This window comes from Mizuhopecten yessoensis, unplaced genomic scaffold (genome assembly GCF_002113885.1).
Source record: "Mizuhopecten yessoensis strain PY_sf001 unplaced genomic scaffold, ASM211388v2 scaffold1951, whole genome shotgun sequence".
NCBI classification, from domain to species: Eukaryota; Metazoa; Mollusca; class Bivalvia; order Pectinida; family Pectinidae; genus Mizuhopecten; species Mizuhopecten yessoensis.
This window is the reverse complement of record NW_018404303.1, coordinates 445638-465699: the sequence shown is the minus strand read 5'-3', so window position 1 is coordinate 465699 and position 20062 is coordinate 445638. Positions and strand designations below refer to the sequence as shown.

The 20062-nt window shown below is 35.7% G+C and overlaps 1 protein-coding gene across 2 annotated transcripts in view; it reads right to left on the bottom strand.

The window, feature by feature from the left end:
* Positions 1 to 20062, bottom strand: part of LOC110443219 (ubiquitin carboxyl-terminal hydrolase 15-like) — a 48127-nt gene that overhangs the window by 11057 nt on the left and 17008 nt on the right. For both annotated transcript variants that reach the window (XR_002462088.1, XM_021487289.1), the window contains exons 10-20: positions 19818 to 19976; positions 19272 to 19496; positions 17423 to 17506; positions 16250 to 16344; positions 14895 to 14963; positions 14420 to 14548; positions 12745 to 12920; positions 8282 to 8491; positions 5022 to 5092; positions 3930 to 4045; positions 1418 to 1567 (exon numbers count right to left, since the gene is read on the bottom strand). Coding sequence is in view for 1 of the 2 variants with exons in the window: in XM_021487289.1 (XP_021342964.1) it covers positions 1418 to 1567; positions 3930 to 4045; positions 5022 to 5092; positions 8282 to 8491; positions 12745 to 12920; positions 14420 to 14548; positions 14895 to 14963; positions 16250 to 16344; positions 17423 to 17506; positions 19272 to 19496; positions 19818 to 19976 (1484 nt within the window). In the remaining variant the exon portion in view is untranslated. The remainder of the gene's footprint in view (positions 1 to 1417; positions 1568 to 3929; positions 4046 to 5021; positions 5093 to 8281; positions 8492 to 12744; positions 12921 to 14419; positions 14549 to 14894; positions 14964 to 16249; positions 16345 to 17422; positions 17507 to 19271; positions 19497 to 19817; positions 19977 to 20062) is intronic.

Here is a 20062-nt window from a genome sequence, read left to right as displayed (position 1 = left end):
ACGACGGACGACGGACGACGGACGACGACGGACGAAAACGGATAGCAATAGGTCACTTGAGCTAAAGCTCAGGTGACCTAAAAACTAAATCATATTTCAGGTACAAACGTACATGATTCCAGGTATCTAATCTGATTTATACTTGTTACATAGAACACAGACATGGGAAAGATCAAATTTCATTGAAATTCAGTTACATCTTATTTCAAGTTTATAGTGTGTGAAGTAATTGGCAACAATATTTTCATTAACATGTATGTTTATTGTTTCATCTTAGCGTTGGGAAACAGTTGAAATTTTATGATCGATCATTGATTATTATTAACCAACAGAAATACAGTGAAATCATCCATGCTGTTGTTGCGAGTCACTTAGGCAAATAAAAAAGTGATACCATGTAATTATAATATAAGAAATACCTCTCTTCAAACACTGAATCTGTAATATACAGTCCTAACTAGCAGCTATAAGGCAAACGTAAGTCCTGCAGTGATGATGCCATCAATTTTACAAAGAAGCTGGGGAAAATGTCTACAGAAAACACCATCATATCTACACATTAGCATTCCGACTAAAATTGATCATGGATTTTGTACTCGATTAATCAGTTTGTTAGCCTATCTGACCAATGCTCGACTTAAACGATTTATCGGAACACCACTATTTCATCTTAAAAATTAAATCTCCAAAGAGTGACAACAACCCCTGAATGAATGGTCCCACAATCAGATAACAGCACATTTATTAAATATGTGCATGTCAGTGATAATAATAAATAACTTGAGGTTCTTATGTACCGCTTTATCACAACCTAGTCCGTAGGTCAACTCCCTGGGGAGAGCCGGTGCTGCCATTTCGGCACTCACAGCTACCATTCAACAATTCTAGCACTACCCAACCACATACTCATTTATAGCTGAGTAGACTGGAACAAGCAGAGTAAAGTATCTTGCTCAAAGATACAACACAGTGCCGTAACGTGATACAAACATGCATCCCTTCGGTGACGAGCCCAGTGTCCTACTACCAAACTACTGTGCCTACCGTGATCACTAACTTCACATCTTAAAGTAAACCTTATGACCATGTCTCATTATTCTTATTCTCCAATTCAAAGGTTGGAATAGTTCAATATGGAATTTCAGGGGTGAATGAGTTAACTAAGTTATTGTGCAGAAAATTTCACTGTAAAAGGATGCTGAAATTGGATTATAACTTTATTACTAAGAGAGTTACAACACAGCAATCTAAGAGTGACAGATGGGCAGGCTGACATGCCAAATTTAATAACAACCCTAAGCTTTTCAAAGAAGTATTGGAAAACCATTTTGATTTTCACGATAAATATTTGATGAAACGAAATAAATCTGGTGTCTGTAAATATCCTCTATATAGTGACGTTGAGCAGTTGTCTTACTTGTAAGGGAACTCAATGAGCGTGTCAATCTTGTCACGGTAGTAACGGTTGTAGGAGAACCTCTTCAGGTGAATGATGAGCACATCTGGCAATGACCACAGGTCAAATTTCTTTGTAGCTTGTTGGTGCTTTTTACATTGTGGACAATACCTGCAATAAAAATAAAGAAGAGACATACAATGAACTAATGATATCACGTGACTTGTCTGTGGGTTTACTTGTATCTATCAAATAATATAAAACTACAATAACTGGAAAATACTTGTATGAACTGGATGTCTTTTACAACAGACATGAAACAAGTTCTACCTACATTAGTGAATCACTAGTGTGGCCCAAATAGAACTGTGTAGGGGGTCGTACTGTGTAAGGGGTCATACTGTGAAGGTCATCATACTGTGGAGGGGGTCATACTGTTGAGGGGGTCGTACTGTGGAGGGGGTCGTACTGTGTAGGATCATAATGTGGAGAGGGTTGTACTGTGGAGGGGGTCATGCTGTGGAGGGGATCGTATTGTGGAGGTCATACTGTGGAGGAGGTCGTACTGTGGAGGGGGTTGTACTGTGTAGGGGTCGTACTGTGGAGGGGGTCGTACTGTGGAGGGGGTCGTACTGTGTAGAGAACCTTCAATACCCAAAAAAAATATTATGGTGAGGAGGATTAGCATTACCTTTCCACACCTGATAAAGGAACAAGATAACTCAAAGTGTGACATTATCCCCCGCGCTTCGCTGTTTAAAAGACACACAATCATATATATATATATATGTATGTTAATATTACAATAACAGGTATTAACTCCATTCCACCACTGTTACTGATATTTTGATGTAGATCATCTTTTAAAAAAACCATTACTGTTACGGATATTTTGATGTAGATCATCTTTTTAAAAAACCGCTTAAGACTTCCCCATCAAAAAAGACTTGATAAGTGTACAAAACTTCCTGTATACATCTTGAATGCAAACGGCTCCCATAGAGTGCTAGGTTGATCAGTGTACAAGTTAAATTTCAATTTGTTAATTTTAATAGTTTTGAGATCATGCTTCAGAAATCTCAAATTTCATATTTTTGCCTTTTCCCATGGCAACAGAAAAAGAAAAAAAAAAAGAAAAAATATCCAAAATGAGAACTCCTCCAGTAGCAAAATGCACCAAGAGAGTGCTAGCTTGTACAAAGTTTCAGGCAGTTCTTGGGCAATTTTGTTGCCATGCTCTGGAAACCGTGAAATTTGTAATTTTGCCTAACTAGAGTGATAGGATGATATGTGGACAAAGTTTCAGGTACATGTAGTTATCTTGAAAGGTTTTGGCCTTTTACTCCGGAAACATCAAAATTTGTAGTTTTGCCTATCTGTTTCCATGGTAACCAATTAAAAAAAAATGAGCACTCCTACATAGCTAAAGCCACTACCAGAATGATAGCTTGTTATTTATATAAAGTGTCAGGTAGTTATCTTAACGGTTTTTGAGTCATGATCCATACAACTGAAATTTGAAATTTGGCCATCTGTTTCCATGGTAACAGAAAAAGTATTTAAATGGAGAATTTCTCCATAGCAAAAGGCACTGCTACAGTACTAGCTTGATAACTGTACAAAGTTTTGAGTAGGAGAACTTCTCCATAGCAAAAGGCACTACTAGAGTACTTGATAACTGTACAAAGTTTTGGTCCGGAAAATGCCCATGCACGGAGGCACAGACGGACTGAAGGATGCACGGACGGCGGAGCCCAATTTAATATCCCCCGAAAACGCGTTTCGGGGGGGATAATGAAACAATGGCCGTCCTGGCAGATAATAAAACAATGGCCGTCCTGGGGGATAATAAAACAATGGCCGTCCTAGGGGATAAAAAACAATGGCCGTCCTAGGGGATAATAAACAATGGCCGTCCTGGGGGATAATAAAACAATGGCTGTCCTGGGGGATAATAAAACAATGGCCGTCCCGGGGGATAATAAAACAATGGCCGTCCTGGGGGAAGGTGAATGTGGTATCCACTGTGCCACCAAACCATCCGAAGTGAAATTATTGATATTGATTTATAAACAATTCATATAAACCTTTACTTTTATTTTCTCCCTCCTCATGTTTGAATACTAGTAAATGGCAATGCAAATGAAATGCAGAATCTTTCTAAACTACTTGATGAACATGGGTGGTCGGGTGATGCAGTGGTTAGCGCACTTGCCTTTCACCATGGCGGACGGGGTTTGACTCCCCGAATGGACGTGAAAAGGTATGGGGTCACCTGCCCGACCACATGGATTTTCTCTGTCTACTCACATTTCCTCCCACAATAAGACACCCCCAAGTGCTAACATCTGGGCCAACAAGAGTGATTGATATAAGTTAAAAAAGCTTGTTTCATAATTATTGTAAAATAAATAAAGTTAATATTTTTTATGAACATAATTATATTTTAAAGGAATGACCAAGTTTGAAGACAAAGTGAGAAGTGTTCAGCAGTAACAATATTATCACAGGTTATAAAGACAGAAGTATTTACCAGAGGTCATTTTCACCCAGCTGTTCAATACGTGTAAAGAGCTCCAGACAGTCGTCCAGTTGTAGCACCTGTTTCCTCTGCAGCCTCTGTTTCACAGACTCATGCTGCTCCAAGTCCTGCACAACAAAAAGCTAGCTTTTACTTAGTCACACAAAACACATAATATTGAGCTAGGTTTTACTTAGTCACACAAAACACATATTATTGAGCTAGGTTTTTCTGTTTCTAAATCAGGAAATTCAATCATCTGCAACTTTAACTCAGCCATGTTCCTCCCCAGCTGAAGTGTCTTGATTGCTTGGACACTTTTGAAAAGAGAAAAGGTAGTTTTTCCCCTAAAACACCAGCTGATGAGTGAATCAATGGGCTTATATGGGTCTATTTTGCATGGTTAAATAGCTTGTATTTCCCTCACATTGACTACCTGGTAAATAGCTGGTATTTCACTGATGATGATAAACTAGCCAGTAATTCACAGACATTCACTAGACTAACTAGCCAGTAATTCACAGACATTCACTAGACTAACTAGCTAGTAATTCACAGACATTCACTAAACTAACTAGCCAGTAGTTCACAGACATTCACTAGACTAACTAGCCAGTAGTTCACAGACATTCAATAGACTAACTAGCCAGTAATTCACAGACATTCACTAGACTAACTAGCCAGTAGTTCACAGACATTCAATAGACAGTAATTCACTGACATTCACAAGACTAACAAGCCAGTAATTCACAGACATTCACTAGACTAACTAGCCAGTAATTCACACCCACTCACTAGACTAACTAGCCAGTAATTCACACCCATTCACTAGACTAACTAGCCAGTAATTCACACCCATTCAATAGACTAACTAGCCAGTAATTCACAGACATTCACTAAATAGCTTGTATTTCACAAACGTTGACTAACAAGCTGACATTTCATAGACAAGGATTTAATAGCTGATATTTCACTGCTGGTGATTACATAGCAGTACTTGAGGAAATCACTAGCTATATCTGAATGACCTTGTGGACCACTTTGGTAATCTTTCCTTGTGACGAAATGTTCAATCGCGTAATAATATTTGTACTGCCTACTCACCTCTGCTGCCTGTTCATCATAGAATTTGTCCTTTGCTAGAGGGTGCCAGTCCACGGCTATATGTGTACGATCTGTGGGCAGAAACAAGGAACTCGTTATCAGATAATCAGGTGACATTTGACCTTGAACCTTTATTAGAGTCTGGAAAGTCAAGGTTATCCTTGGTTTCAAATAATTAATAGGTACAGTGTACTATAAAAGTGACCAACTTATTCCTTTCAGGATCGTCTACCTTGTAAATAAACTATGAATGAATTATTCCATTATACCAGGAATGGTGCTATGAAGTAGGATGGAAATAAGTATAATTTCTATGAGAACAATGAACGAGAGTAAGAAGATGCTTACAGCACTCAAACATTGTTCAATAACACTAAATACGATGACCTGAGACACTAAATACAATGACCTGAGATGCTTATTACAATGACCTGTGAAACCTATTACAATGACCTGTGAAACCTATTACAATGACCTGTGGCACTAAATACAATGACCTGTGACACTAATTACAATGACCTGCGACACTAATTACAATGACCTATGACACTAAATACAATGACCTGAGACACTTATTACAATGACCTGTGGCACTAAATACAATGACCTGAGACACTAATTACAATGACCTGCGACACTAATTACAATGACTTGAGACACTAAATACAATGACCTGAGACACTAGTTAAAATGACCTGAGACACTTATTACAATGACCTGTGAAACCTATTACAATGACCTGTGGCACTAAATACAATGACCTGTGACACTAATTACAATGACCTGCGACACTAATTACAATGGCCTATGACACTAAATACAATGACCTGAGACACTTATTACAATGACTTGTGAAACTTATTACAATGACCTGAGACACTAATTACAATGACCTATGGCACTAATTACAATGACCTATGACACTAATTACAATGACCTATAACACTAATTACAATGACCTGAGATACTTTATACATTGACCTGCGGCACTAAATACAATGAACTGTGACACTAATAACAACGACCTGATACACTAATTACAATGACCTGCAACACTAATTACAATGGCCTATGACACTAAATACAATGACCTGGGACACTAATTACAATGACCTGAGACATTAATTACAATGACCTGAGAAATTAATTACAATGACCTGTGCCTTTAATTACAATGACCTATGACACTAATTACAATGACCTATGACACTAATTACATTGACCTTCAGCACTAATTACAATGACCTGAGATACTTTATACATTGACCTGCGGCACTAAATACAATGAACTGTGACACTAATAACAACGACCTGATACACTAATTACAATGACCTGCGACACTAATTACAATGACCAGATACAATAATTACAATGACCTATGACACTAATTACATTGACCTGCGGCACTAATTACAATGACTTGATACCCTAAATACAATGACCTGAGACACTTATTACAATGACCAGATACATTAATTACAATGACCTATGACACTAATTACATTGACCTGCGGAACTAATTACAATGACTTGATACCCTAAATACAATGACCTGAGACAGTAAATACAATGAAATGTGACACTAGTTACAATGACCTGAGACCCTAGTTACAATGACCTGAGACACTAAATACAATGAACTGTGACACTATATACAATTACCTGAGACACTAAATACAATGACCCGAGACAGTAAATACAATGAAATGTGACACTAGTTACAATGACCTGAGACACTAGTTACAATGACCTGAGACATTAGTTATAATGACCTGAGACAGTAAATACAATGACCTGTGACACTATATACAATTACCTGAGACACTAAATACAATGACCTGAGACACTTATTATAATGACCTGAGACACTAAATACAATGAACTGTGACACTATATACAATTACCTGAGACACTAGTTACAATGACCTGAGACACTAGTTACAATGACCTGAGACACTAGTTATAATGACCTGAGACACTAAATACAATGAACTGTGACACTATATACAATTACCTGAGACACTTAATACAATGACCTGCAACACTAGTTATAATGACCTGTGACACTTACTATAATGACGTGTGACACTTACTATAATGACCTGTGACACTTACTATAAGGACCTGTGACACTTACTATAATGACCTGTGCCACTTACTATAATGACCTGTGACACTTACTATAATGTCCTGTAACACTAGTTATAATGACCTGTGACACTTCCTATAATGACCTGTAACACTTGTTATAATGACCTGTGACACTTACTATAATTACCTGTGACACTTACTATAATGACCTGTAACACTAATTTTAATTACCTGTGACACTTACTATAATGACCTGTAACACTTGTTATAATGACCTGTGACACTTACTATAATGACGTGTGACACTTACTATAATGACCTGTGACACTTACTATAAGGACCTGTGACACTTACTATAATGACCTGTAACACTTGTTATAATGACCTGTGACACTTACTATAATGACCTGTGCCACTTACTATAATGACCTGTGACACTTACTATAAGGACCTGTGACACTTACTATAATGACCTGTGACACTTACTATAAGGACCTGTGACACTTACTATAATGACCTGTAACACTTGTTATAATGACCTGTGACACTTACTATAATGTCCTGTGACACTTACTATAATGACCTGTAACACTAATTTTAATTACCTGTGACACTTACTATAATGACCTGTGCCACTTACTATAATGACCTGTGACACTTACTATAAGGACCTGTGACACTTACTATAATGACCTGTAACACTAGCTATAATGACCTGTGACACTTACTATAATGACGTGTGACACTTACTATAATGACCTGTGACACTTACTATAAGGACCTGTGACACTTACTATAATGACCTGTAACACTAATTTTAATTACCTGTGACACTTACTATAATGACCTGTGACACTTACTATAATTACCTGTGACACTTACTATAATGACCTGTGCCACTTACTATAATGACCTGTGACACTTACTATAATTACCTGTGACACTTACTATAATGACCTGTAACACTTGTTATAATGACCTGTGACACTTACTATAATGCCCTGTAACACTAGTTATAATGACCTGTGACACTTAATATAATGACCTGTAACACTAATTATAATTACCTGAGACACTTACTATAATGACCTGTGACACTTACTATAAGGACCTGTGACACTTACTATAATGACCTGTGACACTTACTATAATGACCTGTGACACTTACTATGCAAACGTAGAGGATTTCCGTCATTTTTCAATTTGTGGTCTATTTCTGCACTTCCATAAGAATTTACCATCCTAAATTTAAACAATGGCGGTGGTTCTATGTTAGCAACAGCACTTGTGTCTGTGTTTTCACTGCTAATTGTTTGTTTATCATCCGTTTCACTTTCTTTGTTCCCATTCGCAGCAGATATTTCCATTTCATTAGCTTCTACAAAAGAAAATCATTTCCGTAATGATCAAATACTGAAATAACAATATAATATGTAAATTGGATAAAGACTGTGGTGTGTCTAAATTATGTCACTTCTTTTCTGTGTAAGAAAGGAATCCAGCTATAGCTGATACAACCAAACCTGAGGTGTGGTGTACACTGTATTATTGAAGACACTTCAGATTCAGCTTATTTTCGATAGAAAGTATAATTTGGATTTGTTTTGTTTCTGTGGGGAACAGTTTCAACACTAAGATCCCATCTAATAGCAGTTTTTCCCTTGTGAACAAGTCTAACAGTCATGGCTGTGAACAAGTCACACAACTGTGGTAATGTACCAGACCAATAACATTTGTGGGTGTGAATCAGTCTAACATTTGTGGGTGTGAATCAGTCTAACATTTGTGGGTATGAATCAGTCTAACATTTGTGGGTGTGAATCAGTCTAACATTAGTGGGTGTGAATCAGTCTAACATTTGTGGGTGTGAATCAGTCTAACATTTGTGGGTGTGAACCAGACTAACATTAATGGGTGTGAACCAGTTTGGCAGTTTCACTGTGAACCAGTCTAAAATTGGTGGCTTTTTATTTAGTTTAAATGAAAGTTTAGACTGCTTTATATTAACTTTCAGCAAATGTTTACTGGGTGCTAAATATTTCGGATTGCTCATATGCTGTATAAGATGTTTCTATCCTGTATTGGATGTTTCTATCCTGTATTGAATGTTTCTATCCTGTATTAGATGTTTCTATGATGTTTCTATCCTGTATTTGATGTTTCTATCCTGTATTAGATATTTCTATCCAGTATTAGATGTTTCTATCCTATATTAGATGTTTCTATCCAGTATTAGATGTTTCTATCCTGTATTAGATGTTTCTATCCTATATTAGATGTTTCTATCCTGTATTAGATGTTTCTATCCTATATTAGATGTTTCTATCCTGTATTAGATGTTTCTATCCTGTATTAGATGTTTTTATCCTATATTAGATGTTTCTATTCTGTATTACATGTTTCTATCCTATATTAGATATTTCTATCCAGTATTAGATGTTTCTATCCTGTATTAGATTTAGATGTTTCTATCCTATATTGGATGTTTCTATCCTGTATTAGATGTTTCTATCCAGTATTAGATGTTTCTATCCTATATTGGATATTTCTATCCTGTATTAGATGTTTCTATCCTGTATTGGATGTTTCTATCCTGTATTAGATTTAGATGTTTCTATCCTGTATTACATGTTTCTATCCTGTATTGGATGTTTTTATCCTGTATTAGATATTTCTATCCAGTATTAGATGTTTCTATCCTGTATTAGATTTAGATGTTTCTATCCTATATTATATGTTTCTATCCTATATTAGATGTTTCTATCCTGTATTAGATTTAGATGTTTCTATCCTGTATTGGATGTTTCCATCCTGCAGTATTAGATGTTTCTATCCTGTATTAGATGTTTCTATCCTATATTAGATGGTCCTATCCAGTATTAGATGTTTCTATCCTGTATTAGATGTTTCTATCCTGTATTATATGTTTCTATCCTATATTAGATGTTTGTATTAGATGTTTCTATCCTATATTATATGTTTCTATCCTATATTATATGTTTCTATCCTATATTAGATGTTTCTCTGCTATATTAGATGTTTCTATCCAGTATTATATGTTTCTATCCTATATTAGATGTTTGTATTAGATGTTTCTATCCTATATTAGTGGATGTTTCCATCCTGCAGTATTAGATTTTTCTATCCTGTATTAGATGTTTCTATGCTATATTAGATGTTTCTATCCCGTATTATATGTTTCTATCCTGTATTAGATGTTTCTATGCTATATTAGATGTTTCTATCCTGTATTAGATGTTTTTATCCTGTATTGGATGTTTCTATCCTATATTAGATTTTTCTATGCTATATTAGATATTTCTATCCAGTATTACATGTTTCTATCCTGTATTAGATTTAGATGTTTCTATCCTATATTGGATGTTTCTATCCTGTATTAGATGTTTCTATCCTGTATTAGATGTTTCTATCCTATATTAGATGTTTCTATTCTGTATTACATGTTTCTATCCTGTATTAAATGTTTCTATCCTGTATTAGATGTTTCTATCCTGTATTAGATGTTTCTATCCTATATTAGATGTTTCTATCCTGTATTAGATGTTTTTATCCTGTATTGGATGTTTCTATCCTGTATTAGATGTTTCTATCCTATATTAGATGTTTCTATGCTATATTAGATGTTTCTATTCTGTATTACATGTTTCTATCCTGTATTAGATTTAGATGTTTCTATCCTATATTGGATGTTTCTATCCTGTATTAGATGTTTCTATCCAGTATTAGATATTTCTATCCAGTATTATATGTTTCTATTCTGTATTACATGTTTCTATCCTGTATTAGATTTTTCTATCCTGTATTAGATGTTTCCATCCAGTATTAGATATTTCTATCCAGTATTATATGTTTCTATTCTGTATTACTGGATAGAAATATCTAATACTGTATTAGATGTTTCTATCCTGTATTGAATGTTTCTATCCTGTCTATCCTGTATTAGATGTTTTTATCCTATATTAGATGTTTCTATTCTGTATTACATGTTTTTATCCTGTATTGGGTGTTTCTATGATGTTTCTATCCTGTATTACATGTTTCTATCCTGTATTAAATGTTTCTATCCTGTATTAGATGTGTCTATCCTATATTAGATGTTTCTATCCTGTATTGAATGTTTCTATCCTATTCTGTATTACATGTTTCTATCCCGTATTAAATGTTTCTATCCTGTATTAGATGTCTCTATCCTGTATTGAATGTTTCTATCCTATTCTGTATTACATGTTTCTATCCTATATTAGATGTTTCTATGCTATATTAGTTTCTATCCTGTATTAGATGTTTCTTCTATCCTGTATTAGATGTTTCTATGATGTTTCTATCCTGTATTACATGTTTCTATTCTGTATTAGATGTTTCTATGATAATTACATGTTTCTATCCTATATTAGATGGTCGTATCCAGTATTAGATGTTTCTATCCTGTATTAAATTTAGATGTTTCTACCCTGTATTGGATGTTTCCATCCTGCAGTATTAGATGTTTCTATCCTGTATTGAATGTTTCTATCCTGTATTAGATGTCTCTATCCTGTATTGAATGTTTCTATCCTGTATTAGATGTTTTTATCCTGTATTGAATGTTTCTATCCTATTCTGTATTACATGTTTCTATCCCGTATTAAATGTTTCTATCCTGTATTAGATGTTTCCATCCAGTATTAGATATTTCTATCCGGTATTATATGTTTCTATTCTGTATTACATGTTTTTAGCCTGTATTGGATGTTTCTATGATGTTGCTATCCTGTATTACATGTTTCTATTCTGTATTAGATGTTTCTATCCTATCTTAGATGTTTCTATTCTGTATTACATGTTTTTATCCTGTATTGGATGTTTCTATTATGTTTCTATCCTGTATTACATGTTTCTATTCTGTATTAGATGTTTCTATGATATTTCTATCCTGTATTACATGTTTCTATTCTGCATTAGATGTTTCTATCCTATATTAGAGGTTTCTATCCTGTATTAGATGTTTTTATTCTGTATTAGATGTTTCTATCCTATATTAGATGGTCGTATCCAGTATTAGATGTTTCTATGCTATATTAGATGTTTCTATTCTGTATTACATGTTTCTATCCTGTATTAGATGTGTCTATCCTATATTAGATGTTTCTATTCTGTATTACATGTTTCTATCCTATATTAGATGTTTCTATTCTGTATTACATGTTTTTATCCTGTATTGGATGTTTCTATGATGTTTCTATCCTGTATTACATGTTTCTATTCTGTATTAGATGTTTCTATCCTATATTAGATTTTTCTATCCTGTATTAGATGTTTTTATCCTGTATTAGATGTTTCTATGATGTTTCTATCCTGTATTACATGTTTCTATCCTGTATTAGATGTTTTTATTCTGTATTAGATGTTTCTATGATATTTCTATCCTGTATTACATGTTTCTATCCTGTATTAGATGTTTCTATCCTGTATTACATGTTTCTATCCTGTATTAGATGTTTTTATCCTGTATTAGATGTTTCTATGATATTTCTATATTGTATTACATGTTTCTATCCTGTATTAGATGTTTTTATCCTGTTTTAGATGTTTCTATGATGTTTCTATCCTGTATTGGATGTGAAGTAGTACCTCCATTGACTTGCTTCTGTTTGTTTTCCACAGCCATCCCATTTTCTTTTGTGATCTCCTCATCACTGTTGACTTGTTTGTTATCCTTTCCTTTGTTACAGTCTGACATTTGTCCGTCCTGCTCCTCCTCGTCCTTCCACCAACTACCTGCATTCTCTGGAACCTTCACATACCGCCTGCATAGAAACCAAAAACACCCTTATGCAACTGTCAGATAATATGCTCCTGTTGATGAGGATTGATTCTCTAGTGAGCAGCAGGCTAGGACCGTTTCTATAACAACTATCCCTATTCATCAATCCATTTAATTGGAGTTGGAGAAACATAATAAATGGTTGTCACTTTCCAAACCTCTCTATATAGAGCTTTGTGATTCCTCTTAACAACAGTACTTGTAATTTTCCTGAAGATAACAAATTGTATGCAAGAAAAAAGTACAGTTTTATCAATATATTAATATTAAGAAATATAAACAGGTCGTGTTATCAAATTAACACTGGACACCATCCAAATAACATAGGCAAATCTAATAAAAATTTAATAGATATATTGTGAAAGAGTAATACTTATATATATAGGATCTTACATGAGTTTCCATTTCATATGAGATTTATGAATCGAGTCTAAGAATTTTTCCATTTAGCAAGCCTCTGGTGAGCTAAAATGAAAAGTTTGTGACAAGTTTCATAAATTTCATATGAAATGAAAACAAGTGCAAGATCCTTTATATCACATAATCAAGATTTGTGGCATTTATTCATGTAAAACGACAATTTTCATGCAACCTTGAAATGTAAAAAGCCACCATTTTGACTCCAGTGCGTAAGTCTGTGACGTCATTTATTTGTCCTAGGCGTGACGTCACAATTGAAATAATAGAAACTTACAACCAATCAAAGGGCTAAAAGGTCATATTACATGGGTTAATATGCAAAAGATATGACATGGGTATATTCACTGGATAACACAGTACATTATGTGATAACACAGTACATTATGTGATAACACAGTACATTATGTGATAACACAGTACATTATGTGATAACATCTAATACAAAATTGTTACTCTGACTATTGTATGAGCTTTGATTAAAATCAGAGATGAAGTTGCTAGAGCCATGAAAAACATTTTCTATAAAAGGCTTAATGTAGAGGCAATGTCATAGTTTCTTCAATGATGAATCGTCTGGTACTCTGCTCCTCCTGTCTGGATACACCAGAGTACAATGGTTTGGTTTGGTTTGTGTTTTATGTCCTATTAACAGCAATGGTCATATAAGGACATGCCATGTTTTGGTGGCGGAGGAAAGCTGGAGTTCCCGAAGAAAAAACACCAATGTACGGCCAGTACCTGGCGACTGCCCCACGTAGGCCTCAAACATGCGACCCAGTGATGGAGGGCTAGTGGTAGCATATTTCAGATGCCTTAACCATCGCGGAGTACAATCAGCGATGGAGTAATATGTTGTGAATGAATCTATCACTTAGTGTTTTCTATAAAGGTAACAATGACCTTGACACCCTAAGAAAGGTATACTCATACTTGACTAATATTTGATGTTCGATAAAAATTCAAAGAAGAAATTGTGTCACTAGAATGCTGAAAGAGGTGACTAGAAATCGTAACTTTCGTGACATTTTACCTTTGAAGAGATAATAAAAACATTATACTCACGAGACCCTCTGTAGGAGCTGGTTGTACAGGACCTGGTAGGTGCATTCCCGTCGTGGGACAGGAAGGAGGAGGGGCTGACCGAACAGCTGGTACGTAGACATCTGGTAACTAGAATACTGGTTCTTCACTCTATAACACAGGCCAACACGAGTTTGAGAAAGGCAATATCTCATAAATACGTTACAGAGAAAAAACACTAACAACAAATACAGATTCAAGAGGAAGAATGGTCAGCATAGAATCGAAACAACTCAAAGGTATCCTAGGACAATGTCACTTCAGAAAGGGCCCCACCGTATATATATTGTAACAAGCAAAATGCAACATTCACTCGTTTTTTAAATAATATTAAAACATTTAGATAAAGCTTAATTGATTTGAACTCCAATTAAATGTGCAATGAAAATATAATTACCAGGTACTTCCAACTATTTTTCTATGTGTAAGTTTCAGTAACTAGTTGACCATTACTTACCTCTTCTCTCTCATGTATATGGGCACAATGACCGTGTCTGGGTCATCCCAAGCTACAGGGACTTCATATCTGCAAACCAATAAAAATCAAAACCCTTAACATAATAATAAACATCTATTTAGGTGTTCTATATTTTGTTTTGCCGTTCAAAAAGCTAACAGGAAATTAAGTTATCATTATCATATAACTTCATTGTGATTTTTTTTCTCTTTTTTCTAATAATGCTTGTTTATTTTCTGTATTAAAAACATCAAAATAAGTGGCTCTAAAATGATTTCACATAAAACCCTTTTTAATTCTGTAAGGCCCTTTTACATTTCAATCGTATAGAATTTCTGTGCTGGAGATCAGGATCCCTGTGGTTAACAGAAATGGATGAATTTTGCTGAAAATCAGATACAGGAATTTCACTAAATAAAATAGACTAGAAGACTTAAGCATTCCTTCATACTGACACAAATATATCATCCCTGTCTAGTATATTGTTGAGCGTGTCATCGTGAGAGAATACTTACACAAATATATCATCCCTGTCTAGTATATTGTTGAGCGTGTCATCGTGAGAGAATACTTACACAAATATATCATCCCTGTCTAGTATATTGTTGAGCGTGTCATCGTGAGAGAATACTTACACAAATATATCATCCCTGTCTAGTATATTGTTGAGCGTGTCATCGTGAGAGAATACTTACACAAATATATCATCCCTGTCTAGTATATTGTTGAGCCTGTCATCGTGAGAGAATACTTACACAAATATATCATCCCTGTCTAGTATATTGTTGAGCGTGTCATCGTGAGAGAATACTTACACAAATATATCATCCCTGTCTAGTATATTGTTGAGCGTGTCATCGTGAGAGAATACTTACACAAATATATCATCCCTGTCTAGTATATTGTTGAGCCTGTCATCGTGAGAGAATACTTACACAAATATATCATCCCTGTCTAGTATATTGTTGAGCGTGTCATCGTGAGAGAATACTTACACAAATATATCATCCCTGTCTAGTATATTGTTGAGCCTGTCATCGTGAGAGAATACTTACACAAATATATCATCCCTGTCTAGTATATTGTTGAGCGTGTCATCGTGAGAGAATACTTACACAAATATATCATCCCTGTCTAGTATATTGTTGAGCCTGTCATCGTGAGAGAATACTTACACAAATATATCATCCCTGTCTAGTATATTGTTGAGCCTGTCATCGTGGGAGAATACTAACACAAATATATCATCCCTGTCTAGTATATTGTTGAGCCTGTCATCGTGGGAGAATACTTACACAAATATATCATCCCTGTCTAGTATATTGTTGAGTGTGTCATCATGAGGGAATACTTACACAAATATATCATCCCTGTCTAGTATATTGTTGAGCGTGTCATCATGAGAGAAAACTTTATGGAACCTATGACTATACACATCTGTTACTGCCATCTGGAACACAAATAACAATTTGTCAAGTTTAATTATACCTCCAAGCCATCACGAAACAGAGAATATTCTATTTACGTCATTTCCCATAGGCACACACGTTAGTGAGTAACAAAACACGTCACCATCAGTGCATTCAATAGTGCTGCACCAGGTCATTTGACACCGATGTCACAACCAGTTCCATTGTTTTATAATGACACCGATGTCACAATCAGTTCTATTGTTGTATAATGACTCCGATGTCACAATCAGTTCTATTGTTTTATAATGACACCGATGTCACAATCAGTTCTATCGTTTTATAATGACACCGATGTCACAATCAGTTCTATTGTTTTGTAAGTAAATGCTATTCTGGTTCGACAGTTTACTGTGGGGATAAAAACAACAAAACTTTTAATTGTTTTCTTGTTACTTCTTCCTCCAGACAATCAGTGTGGTACCCCCAAAGTTCTTGGTGTCGCAAAATTCTGTATATACAAACAAACCAAAATGGAATGAAAGGTCACCAGATCACGGCCCCTGATGTAGTGTTGTATGATAACAAGGTCACCTGATCACGGCCCCTGATGTAGTGTTGTATGGTAACAAGGTCACCAGATCATGGCCCCTGATGTAGTGTTGTATGATAACAAGGTCCCCAGATCACGGCCCCTGATGTAGTGTTGTATGGTAACAAGGTCACCAGATCATGGCCCCTGATGTAGTGTTGTATGATAACAAGGTCCCCAGATCACGGCCCCTGATGTAGTGTTGTATGATAACAAGGTCACCAGATCACGGCCCCTGATGTAGTGTTGTATGATAACACAACAAATTGTATCGTAGAGGAACAGAGGGAAGGGTCTGCTTTAGACAGGGCATTCTTCACACTAGAAAATATCACCATAAAACCATAAATACTTAATCAAAGTAATTTACTTGCTATGGAAATACAATATGTGATATGTAAGTCCAGATTCTATCAATATTTTTCGTATTTTCCATTTTATGCTTGTCTGAGAAATATAAAATTCAAAAATTGATTCATAATCATCTATCTATCTAAGACTGGAGCTGGTCTACAAAGAATACTCACTTTGTCTGGATCAGCCTGCACATGATTTGATAGTGCATTGCACAAATCCAGTACAGTTCCCATTTTTGGCACGGTTAGTTTGAACTGAAAGGAAATATATCATTGTTAGAGCAACTGTGAAAATAAACAAGTTAATATTATCATATAAAAGGTTTCATTAATGATTTCCTGTTGAATTTTCAGAATACAATATACATTTCACAAGTATGGCAGAATACTGATATTTGAAACACGAGTGAAATATGTATTCTACCATACAATTGAAATATAAATGGTATCAACTGGTAAAACATGATAACCAGGCTGCTCACCGTTTTTAATGGACTACCCAACACAGCTCTACTGTTATCAATTGGCTACCCAACTCAGCTCTACTGTTTTTAATGGGCTACCCAACACAACTCTACTGTTTTTAATGGGCTACCCAACACAGCGCTCCTGTTTTTTAATGGACTACCCAACACAGCTCTACTGTTTTTAATGGGCTACCCAACACAGCGCTCCTGTTTTTTAATGGACTACCCAACACAGCTCTACTGTTTTTTAATGGGCTACCCAACACAGCTCTACTGTTATCAATGGGCTACCCAACACAGCTCTACTGTTTTTAATGGACTACCCAACACAGCTCTACTGTTATCAATGGGCTACCCAACACAGCTCTACTGTTTTTTAATGGGCTACCCAACACAGCTCTACTGTTTTTAATGGGCTACCCAACACAGCTCTACTGTTTTTTAATGGGCTACCCAACACAGCTCTACTGTTTTTAATGGGCTACCCAACACAGCTCTACTGTTTTTTAATGGGCTACCCAACACAGCTCTACTGTTTTTAATGGGCTACCCAACACAGCTCTACTGTTTTTTAATGGGCTACCCAACACAGCTCTACTGTTTTTAATGGGCTACCCAACACAGCTCTACTGTTTTTTAATGGGCTACCCAACACAGCTCTACTGTTTTTAATGGGCTACCCAACACAGCTCTACTGTTATTAATGGGCTACCCAACACAGCTCTACTGTTTTTTAATGGGCTACCCAACACAGCTCTACTTTTTTTTAATGGGCTACCCAACACAGTTCTACTGTTTTTAATGGACTACCCAACACAGCTCTACTGTTTTTTAATGGGCTACCCAACACAGCTCTGCTGTTTTTAATGGGCTACCCAACACAGCTCTACTGTTTTTTAATGGGCTACCCAACACAGCTCTACTTTTTTTTAATGGGCTACCCAACACAGTTCTACTGTTTTTAATGGACTACCCAACACAGCTCTACTGTTTTTTAATGGGCTACCCAACACAGCTCTACTGTTTTTAATGGGCTACCCAACACAGCTCTACTGTTTTTAATGGGCTACCCAACACAGCTCTATTGTTTTTAATGGACTACCCAACACAGCTCTACTGTTATCAATTGGCTACCCAACACAGCTCTACTGTTTTTAATGGGCTACCCAACACAGCTCTACTGTGAAACGTATCATTTTCATCATATCTCACTTATACATAATTGTAACAAAATTAAATAGCCATTTGTGAGTAAGGCATTGGTCCATACAATCCGGTGACAGTTTAACAGATGGTCAATAATTTACCATATTCCCTAATATTAAAAAGAAATTGAAATGAGCTTGTATTGTTGGGTTAAATGGCCATGGTCACCCGCTATCAAATTATTATTCTGGCTCTAATGACCATAGTTATCGATTGGCTCTTAAATGCAAAGAAACAACTGTTGGGTTAATTCTTCTCCATGCGTATCTTCTACTTTCTGGATATTGTTGGCGCTAAATATCTAACACACACATCAGAGACACTGCTAACACGTCACAGTTACATACCTGTACAGGTTTCTTCTGGGGGTTAAGAGGGACCCAGAACACTTCCAGCTGTCGCTCCTTTTTGATTGGGAGTGGTAAAGAGAGGTAACAGAAGGGGTCAAAAGTTACAGAAATTTTAGCACACTCAGGACAATGTACAGTGGACTTTAGAAGTCCGTGAAAAGTATCTACTATCACAGAATCGTTCCTCTTCCTGTAGTTTTCCCACGATTCCTTCGCTACATCCTGTAAAATAAATGCAAAATATCACTTAAATGCTTTCAAGTAAAAAGGAAACTATACTAAAATAATAGTACAACACTTGAAATTTCTCGAAGTGATACAAATGCTTGTAAAGAGCCCCATCTAATCTCAAGGAAATTACTGTAGGCAGTTTAACATTCGCGGGTGCGGAAGCAGTTGACTTTTGGGCGTATTACCATGTGATCTCCTTTAGAACATTAATGTGTGTGTTGATTATTTGTAACTTTTTAAACCTTAAATCACCAGTGATACTTCGATCTGTACTTGTGTCATTAGATAAGAATGATTCCTCTAGTACTCTACCGTATCTGGCCGCTCGTCATTGTCTTTCATCTCTATATAGGGTTTTTGACGGATCCTGTTCAGGTCTTCGTGAAGGCCATCCAGTAGAAATGCCATCAGCTCTTGTGAGTCCTGTTGTTGGAAACCAGAGAACTGCGGCGCAAATCTGCCCACTGCGTACTGTTAACCATAAAACACTCTTATAATCCTTAGACCAGACTCAGCATTTAAGATTTCTACCAATTTTATGAGTACATGTTTTTAGA